Source organism: Caretta caretta, chromosome 8, assembly GCF_965140235.1.
Source record: "Caretta caretta isolate rCarCar2 chromosome 8, rCarCar1.hap1, whole genome shotgun sequence".
NCBI classification, from domain to species: domain Eukaryota; kingdom Metazoa; phylum Chordata; order Testudines; family Cheloniidae; genus Caretta; species Caretta caretta.
This window is the reverse complement of record NC_134213.1, coordinates 23,007,900-23,017,489: the sequence shown is the minus strand read 5'-3', so window position 1 is coordinate 23,017,489 and position 9,590 is coordinate 23,007,900. Positions and strand designations below refer to the sequence as shown.

General features: G+C 42.7%; 1 protein-coding gene across 1 annotated transcript; it reads right to left on the bottom strand.

The window, feature by feature from the left end:
• Positions 1-1,783: 1,783 nt before the first annotated feature.
• LOC125641676 (serine protease inhibitor Kazal-type 6-like) lies at positions 1,784-8,611 on the bottom strand. The gene is made up of 4 exons (XM_048861981.1): positions 8,557-8,611; positions 7,656-7,678; positions 5,025-5,143; positions 1,784-1,847 (listed from the first exon to the last, which is right to left on the bottom strand). The coding sequence occupies exons 1-4, from the start codon at positions 8,609-8,611 to the stop codon at positions 1,784-1,786; spliced, it is 261 nt and encodes an 86-aa protein (XP_048717938.1).
• Between the last annotated feature and the right edge of the window lie 979 nt (positions 8,612-9,590).

The window sequence follows — 9,590 nt, the reverse complement described above, 5'->3', positions numbered from 1 at the left end:
CTGCTCCATGATTTTTCCGGGGACTGAGGTGAGGCTGACTGGCCTGTAGTTCCCAGGATCCTCCTCCTTCCCTTTTTTAAAGATTGGCACTACATTAGCCTTTTTCCAGTCATCTGGGACTTCCCCGGTTCGCCACGAGTTTTCAAAGATAATGGCCAATGGCTCTGCAATCACAGCTGCCAATTCCTTTAGCACTCTCGGGTGCAACTCGTCCGGCCCCATGGACTTGTGCACGTCCAGCTTTTCTAAATAGTCCCTAACCACCTCTTTCTCCACAGAGGGCTGGCCATCTACACCCCATGTTGTGATGCCCAGCGCAGCAGTCTGGGAGTTGTCCTTGTTAGTGAAGACAGAGGCAAAAAAAGCATTGAGCACATTAGCTTTTTCCACATCCTCTGTCACTAGGTTGCCTCCCTCATTCAGTAAGGGGCCCACACTTTCCTTGGCTTTCTTCTTGTTGCCAACATACCTGAAGAAACCCTTCTTGTTACTCTTGACATCTCTTGCTAGCTGCAGCTCCAAGTGCGATTTGGCCCTCCTGATTTCATTCCTACATGCCTGAGCAATATTTTTATACTCTTCTCTGGTCATATGTCCAACCTTCTACTTCTTGTAAGCTTCTTTTTTATGTTTAAGATCCGCTAGGATTTCACCGTTAAGCCAAGCTGGTCGCCTGCCATATTTACTATTCTTTCGACTTATCGGGATGGTTTGTCCCTGTAACCTCAACAGGGATTCCTTGAAATACAGCCAGCTCTCCTGGACTCCTTTCCCCTTCATGTTAGTCCCCCAGGGGATCCTACCCATCCGTTCCCTGAGGGAGTCGAAGTCTGCTTTCCTGAAGTCCAGGGTCCGTATCCTGCTGCTTACCTTTCTTCCCTGTGTCAGGATCCTGAACTCAACCAATTCATGGTCACTGCCTCCCAGATTCCCATCCACTTTTGTTTCCCCCACTAATTGCTTCCCCCACTATTGTCTGCAGCCTCTGGGCTGTGCAGCTTTCAGCTTAAAGATGGTGAGGTAGACTGTAACCGTGGCGGTATCACAACCCTGCCACGCCCCAAAGGAGGACATGGTGTGCATACCGTGTGACACGCTTCCCCACTTCCCTTCCCCCTCATCAGGTAAAACTTGGCACTGAGGAGAATCTGGCCCTATATGTGTAAAAACAACTCCATGGAGTTCCATGGGTCTAAGACTGGTGATGTGGTGTGGAGAATGAGGCCCTTTAGAGCTTTTTTAATTCTCCCACTATCCCCTCTAACCTTTTAAAAATACTAAAAGGCTTTTCTCTTCAGCAGGGCCAAATACACAACTCAAATGCAGAGTTTCCAGGCCAGCCCACTTTGGAGATGTTATGAATCAAAGTTAGGAACATTTTCAAAAAGGAAATGGACAGGTAAGTTTTCAAAATACCATAACTTTGATTCATCTTTTTTATTTTAACCAAAATTATAAGGAAAATGTCACCCCAGGATTTGCTCTACATGCAGTATTTTAAGATCAGATTCCTGTTTTGAGAAGGGACAGTAGAAATCAAGCTTATAGTGGGAATCTAGCCTCAACTTAATGCTGCTTCGTAGCGAACAGGAAGGGTTTCATGCGAGGCCACAAATCCCCCTTTAAAGAAAAAAGAAAAATAAAGAACTTTATGGAATTTACCTTACTGAACAAAGAAACAGAGATAGTGATGCCATCTGCAACCGCTACATAGAAGAACTAATAGAAAATGTGTTTCTACATAGGGACTTTCTTATGGAAACTCAAAACAAGAAATCCACTTTTATGCCTTCTTTTTCTCGTGACATGGTCCAGGGTGTTTTAAGCCAAGTTTTCCAAATGCTGCCCTAAAAGAGAGACACACAGACAAAGAGATAAGATTAGACACAAAGATTTCAGTGACATAGTCTTGGAGGGAAAACCTCTCACATTTCCCACTAAACTTATGCAAATAACAGTAGTTATTCACAGGGTATAGATCAGATTCTGCCCTCAAGTGTGTATACTGGCATTAAGGGGAGTTGTGAATGCATACCAACTGGAAGAAGTTATATTCATTCAAAAATGCACTCTTTCCCCAACACTACCACTTTCCCAAAGCAAACACACACCCTGTAGGAGATAATCACGTCAGCATGGCTAAGCCATGGACTGTCTTTGTGTTTATTGTACAGCTCCAAGCATAGTGTGGTAGCTAAGCTAATAATAACTTTTATTTACAATTTGCACTTTTAGAATGCAACACTAGAGAACCCATACTGCTTAATATTGATCCTCTGTAAGAAAGCACTACCATAGCTGAATAGCCCCAGGCACTAGCCAGCACTAGTGATACTTCACTGTTTGGCTGGGACTATTTCTGTAGGATTTGGTGAAGTGGTGCCTTATAAGGGCTCAGTTTTAAGCATGATGGCTGCCTCCAATGTTACTTTCTAAAATGCAAATTGTAAGTAAAACTTACTTTGGAACTATTAAAGAGATGCCATTTGCTTTCCTTGCGATACTGGACTCCGTTTTAAGAAAACAGATGCAGATTTCAAGGTATAGACATTTAGTCTGTTGAGTGATAATAAGTATTGAACTATGAAAACCCCTTGGGGCTGCAATAATGGGCTGGAAATGTCATGAGAAGTGGCCATCTTCAGTTCCCAGAGGAGCCAAATAAAATCAGTCTCTGTCAGGCTCCTTCAAAATTTTTGCTTTCAAGTAGACCAGGAAGGGCAGAGATCGTAAAAACAAAAAATTATTGTGAATGAAAAACAAACTTTCTCATTAAGCTGATTGAAAGTTTTCATGGGAAAAAACATTTCCCAGTGAGAACAACTTTTTGTTCTTTTTTTATAGAAAGTCATCTCTATACACTTGTCGACATTCACTGAAAACCCCAAATTTTTCAGTGAAAATAGATTTTTTTTTCTGTGAAAATGTTCCAAAAGTCATGTAAAAAAGATTTCAGTGGAAAATTTCCTACCAGCTATTACTCTAACCTTCAAAAAGTTTGATTCAGTTTTTGTGAAGGTTTGGAACATTGCTTATTGTCTGAAGAATCGCAGAAAGAGCTGATATCTTCCACCACTGAATAAGGAATAGAATTTATGAGAATAGAAAAACATTTTTACCCCTGAGATTACTCTGCCCTGCCAACTTCACTGTAGAGCTTCTGCTTAGAACCTCTTCCAGTCCCCCATCTGGCTTCCTTCTTCATTTTTAAAGAAACAGTGCTGGCATCCTCCGTTGAGAGCTGGCCGAAACCTTTCTGCCAACACACATTTTCAGCAGAAGGGTCTTCAATTTTTTGACAATCCCCTCCAGAAAAAATCCCTGTCCAAAAAAAATCAAAATAAATTCTTGACAAAAATTGTTTTCACCACAAACTTTTCTGGGGGAAAAAAACATTTTCCAACCCGCTCTGTCTCAATTTATTCAATTAGGTTTGCCCATTCCCAGTGCAAAGATATTTCCATCCTGAGCTAAGAAGAAGAAAATGTAAACATTTAATATTTTCATATGAACCATTTTGTTCTATTACTTTAGTTCTTTTAAAGCCAGATGGCAACTGGTTACAGTATCTAGTACTGGGCTCCCACCAGAGCTGGTTTCCAATTAGGCACAGTAAACATGCCTTCGTGCCAGTGTTAAGTATGTGATTTTTCTAGCCCAGCTGGGCTATTTTTAGCTGTCAGTTGCCAGGGTTATTTAGCAGTTGCGAGTTGTGGTATTTTGGGCTGTTTTGCTGCCCCGCTGCTGCTGGCCGCACTGCTCGGGAGTTGTCAGGAGGGAGCCTGGCAGGTGCATTTTTTCCTCATGTGAAAAGTCGCAGCATCCTTCTTGGAGCCAGGTTAGGAGGCAGAGCGGGCCACACAAGACTGCTGGGGGCTCCAGGCAGGGCCACATGGGGAAGGGGGTGAGGGGTGGGAGTTCAGGTACGGCCACATGGGAAAGCAGGGGGGTTGCTGAAGATGCTTATGCCACGGGGTGCAAAAGGTGTAAATTGGGCTCCCACACAGCTGGGTGCTAATAAAATGGCTTTTCAGTCAGAAGACTGCCAGCTGTAAATTTTAAGAATGCAGCCAGCCAGATTCTGACCAGTTTATACCATTGTAAGTTCAGAGGAGCTCTACTGAAGTCAACAGTGTGGATTTATTCAATAAATTTATGAATACTTATTACTCAGATAGTGCTATATGCACTGGTCTAACTAAGATCATAGAATCATAGACTTTAAGGTCAGAAGGGACCATTATGATCATCTAGTCTGATCTCCTGCACAACGCGGGTCACGGAATCTCACCCACCAACTCCTGTAACAAACCCCTAACTTATGTCTGAGCTATTGAAGTCCTCAAATTGTGGTTTAAAGACTTCAAGGTGCAGAGAATGCTCCAGCAAGTGACCCGTACTTCACACTGCAGAGGAAAGCGAAAAACACCCAGGGCCTCTGCCAATCTGCCCTGGGGGAAAATTCCTTCCTGGCTGCAAATATGGCCATCAGCTAAACCCTGAGCATGTGGGCTCTGATCCATTGAACTTGAAGAGAGAAGGGGAAAACCCAGGATCATAGCAGGTTTTCCTTTATTATTTCTAAGCAAATAAGAATCTGTTCTGCTACTGTAACACCAATAGGCCCCGGTTGTTGGTGGGCAGGATTAAATCTGGGGCCTCTGTAGCTAAATGCATGAGCCTCTACTGGACTTTGTTTCCTTACATTCAGCAAGATCCTCACTCATTTAAATAGTGTCTAATCCCTTTGAACTCCTCTTCTGAGATCCCATCACTCTCATTGTTTCTAACATGAAGCTTTTTGAAGAGACCCCAGGGATCAGACTTAAAGCCAATTTGGCTTTGTTACAGGACAGCTTTTCCATGTAAAAGCAATTGCAGAATAAACCAAAAAAATCTGGAAGCAGATGAGTAAATTGAGAGGTGCTGCTCCTCTGGGAGGAAAACCCTTCTGGAAAAGGAAAATAGATTCGCTCTGAGTGTTTTTTTATTACTCTGCACAAGTGGTTTATTTCAGGACTCACCTCATGGCTCTGCCAAAGGAACAGTAGTTTCTATAAGTTCTGCCATCAGTGGCGCAGACAGGTTCCTGGACTGCGGGGCACGGGATAGGATCATTCTTTGGGTCATAATCACATTTTCTCTGCAAATATAACAATCTAACATTTTAATTCCCTTTATCGTCTTTTCCTCCTATGGCTCTATACTGACTTGCCAGTTCTCCCCTTTCTGCCTCTAACACTAATCTGACCAGGTCCCGTGGCCATATTGTCAGTCTAACTTGGATTGCTAGCTCTTTGAGACATGGGCTCTTGTCTTCAGCTTGATTGTACAATGCCAAGTACATTGACAGTGCTCAATAAATAATAGTAATGTCACAGGAGGGGGGGTTAAATCCAACATCAGAAGTAAGGCCCATTTCCCCATCACCACCAGCAGAACCAGGCCTGTGAACAGAGGAATGACTCATGAACCCAGTCCATGCTAAGGGTGTATTTGGAGGAGTAAGGTAGTGTTGTTTTTGTGAAGAAGTTCAGGTTCCCAAAGATGCATTTAACTGGGTTTCAAAGGGTTAAATACCAAGTCTCTTCCCACATCTCTCAAACTGGCAGCTCTCTGTTGGACCAGCAACTGAGGTGGCAAAATTGAAGGGATTTTTCAGTTACAAAGGTTAAAAATCTGAAAGAGCATAAAGGCAGGAGAAGCCCGATTCATCCTTTTCTTCTAGTGCATCAGCTGCAGACCGCTCCTGTAACTAGGGATGGAGAGTTAGTTCAACCAGAATAAGAACCAGGCCAGACCTCAATCTAATCCTTTATCAAGACTGACCTAATCCTTTAGTAAGGCTTGTAGTGCTTCCAATTAGTGACAGGCTCCTCTTAGCCCCATGGTGTAGCTGGGAGTTAGTCTGGAAAGATCTGTAACAAATTTTCTGGATGCTGGGATCCTATTGGTAAGGAAGTTGCAGGAAACATTATATGGTTGCAGGGTCTTGAGGGTTTGGGGATCAGGAGTTTGATGGGGAATTTGGATTGCAAAGAGGGACACTTTGGGTCTTTTCGGGGAATTGTGTCAAATGGACAGTGGGGATGCAGTAGCCTGTCAAAGGAAGGAAGAAACTCCACATAAGCCTCTGGGAGTATGAAGGGGGTGACAAAGTGAGAAAAGAGTGAGATTGGGCTATCAGGGAAGTTGCTGAGGAGGGGGAGAGCACTTCTGAATCAGAGGGACATCCTGAATTTTTGATGCTTATTGACAGTGTACTGAAGTGAGGGATACAAGAAATCTTGCCCATTGCTTCCTAAGGTCCATTGGATAGGGCACTGGGCTGGGAGCTAGGAGACAGGTTTGAGTCTCAGTTGTACCACTGGCCATCTATATGCCTGCAAATCACTTTCCCTCTCTGTGTGTTAAGGTCTGTTTCATTCAAAACCCCTACGCTGTAGGGCAGGGGGATATAAATGGTCCCCAATATGCCCCACCTCTACATATGAGGGTTAAAGATTTTACCCTTTCTTTCCCTACGTAGACCCTGGAAGGGAAAAGTCATTATTCTGGCTGTTTTGATTTATCTGTGTTAAGGAAAAGGTAGTATATGTGACTCCATTTTGGTTTGGGGCCCACCATTGTCTAAAAGCAAGCACATCATGCACCAGGAGGAGTGTTCCTTAGATACTGCATTCCTGTGAAAACCCTCCCCCTTGTTTCCAGCCTGTCTCAACTCCCAGTTTCTGTTCTTTGTCTGTTCCTAACTCCCTGCCTCCTGGCCTTGTGATGTGGGCCTCCCATCCTGATAAGAAAGGTTACTGATGCATTGCTTTAGGACCATGTTGTGTAGCTGAAGTAATAATTTAGCATGGGGAATGTACCTAGCAGGGATAGGTGGTAGATAAGGGTTTGTCTATTGGCTAAGGTTTCCGATGCATGAGGGCAACATGCTTTGCTAAAAGGTATATAATCTTTGTATAACCTGCATTCGGGGTCCCCTTCTGACTAGCAGGGGGGCACCACGCTCGATCATAATAAACTTAACATTTTTGGGAACTTTGCAGTTGCTTTGTTCGTGTGCATCAGCCTAGACTCGAACTGCCTGTGACCTATCAGGTATAATTCGCAACATCTGCTGCTGCTGGAGATGTAGGAGAGAGAGGCTCTTATAGCTTTCTGTCTGATTTGTAACATGAACTGGTTGCACCGTACTGGCAATAACTGGTTCCTTGACTCAGTGAACAGAAGAAGTCAGTCCCCAGTATCTAGAATCATCTGTAGTGGGAAAAGATTCATCCTAATAAGGTGTATATAGATAAACAATGGTTTGAAATTTCAAACTCTCTCCTTAATATTTTCCCCATCATTTCCCTTCCCAGTAGCTCTTTGATACTCAAACAATCCAACTAGGTAGTATATCACATCGAATTATGCATAGAAAACCAATGGTCTGACCATGTACACCCAGTGTAACTGAATCCCAAGAATTTACTCTCTCTGTTTATTGGCACCAAGGTAGTCCCTTTTTGATGATCCCAGCCTGTTCATTAGCTATTTTGGAGGGGGGGAGATGATTCCAACACAGAGTTCATGATCACATAGTGCTTACAAGTGTCTCTTGAGACAAAGGAATGTGAGGGTTCAATAACAATAAGAGCTGGACTCACTTTGCCATTGTGACTGGCAACATCTGAAATAAAATCAGACATACCAGATAAAAATGAAGGAAAAAATTGAAAAGAAATTAAATGCAAAACATGCATCTGTCTGGAGCAAAACTGAATGCAGCTTCTAATGCAGCAAACACCAGGAAAAGCAAGTTCCCTGCACTAATGGGCCATGCACAGAGCTGTATTTCTTGTTAATAAATAACGGTGGCATTTAACAGAGCCCATTCTTCTGGGTTTGGTGCACCATAAAACATTGCATTCCTAGCAAAATGCTCAGAAAACAATAACATAGATCTTGGCTACTTGGATCATTTATTGAATCTGAATATTTAAAATGGATGCTGTCACTGGTATAGTCTGTGACATCACTGCAAGTGGAGCAGGAACCTCAATGATGCCCCTTTTTCAGGAGCATGGGATCATCACAAGCCACTAATAAGGGGAATCTTCAGGATAGTAACAGTCACCCTAAATCTATGTTACTGTCTACTTTATGGGCATCTAACACCCACTGAGGTCAATGAGAGGCTTTCCATTGACTTTAGTGGAGCTTGGCTCTGGTCCATATATTTTAAAAAGGACATAAGGAGAAGATGGATATAGTCTATGCTAAAAGACACATAAATGCAAGAGCTCACTGTGGTGCCCAGGACCCCATGTCCTGTTGAGGTTCCAAAACTTGGACATACTGTCAAACACCAGCAGCCTTCTCAACAAGGTGAAGGAGAAGCCTTAGATTGAAGAACTAATATATCTGAATGAAGAACTCCAGAGTGAAGTGCATGCCTACCACTCCTTCTCCTTCCTATCTGAGGCCAGGACATGATTGATTAATGCTGGCAGGTGGCAGAGAATTGGGCCACCCCTCTCACTACAGGGGTTATTAAAAGTTACTCACCTGAGCAGCAGAAAACTGCCAGAGTAAGGAGCACAATGACACCAGCTATCTTCATGGTGGAGACAGTTGCTGTCTCTCTGGTTGAGTCTCTGCTTACTGGATTTCTCTTAATAAATTCCATGAGTTGAGCTCACATACAGATATATATACATCTGCATGCAGAACTCCAGATTCTTCAGTTTGATTATGAAATCACCCTCATGGCTTGATACTGCTAATGGAAACCAGAAGATTTTTGAGGATCAGTTCCCAACTTTCAGGAATGCTTCCTCATCAATATGATTTCCAGAAAAGGAGGATGAGCATAAGTTACATTCTTGATCTTTGCACCATGGAGCTTGTTAACAAAATTTATTGTACAATCAGTAATCATCACTTCAATCCCACCTGAATATTTTCATGGTGGTACATTTCAAAAGGAGCAACTCTACAGCGAGGACGGCAATTTCTCAGCATATTTACATCTTTATTGAGTTCCAGCATCATGCACATTTCCTTGCAGTGGGGGGTTTACACTGGATTGAGTTATGTTCTGATAGATTTATTCAAAATAATTTCACAATGAGAAAGTCATGGTTACCAAAGCAATTTGTTGGTATGACATTTATTTTCAAATAAAAATAGGATTTGGGTCAGCACTGGTGTACGGATGAAGCACAAAGCAGCAATTCTCTTGTGTCAGTGAACGATGTATCCTACAAAAAAACATTGATACAACAGTTTGTAGTGTATTAGGATTTTTCAGATCATGTCAGTGAATGGATGAGAGTGTGTTTGCGGTGCATGGGTGAACATGCTGAATAACAGATGAACAATGATTGTTTAACATCCCATGGGCATCTAATGGAGACTGGCAATCAGCAAAGGCCCTTCAAGTACAGTCTAATGTCACATAATGTGTAATGAATTTTTTTCAGCTCTTCTGCCCTCTAAAAAGACGTAATGGAAGTGCAGGTGAAGAATGTGTTAGCAGGTAGCTGAACCTATCATTGGGGACTGAATCCCTCTCACTCTTAGAAGTAGAAATGTGCAGA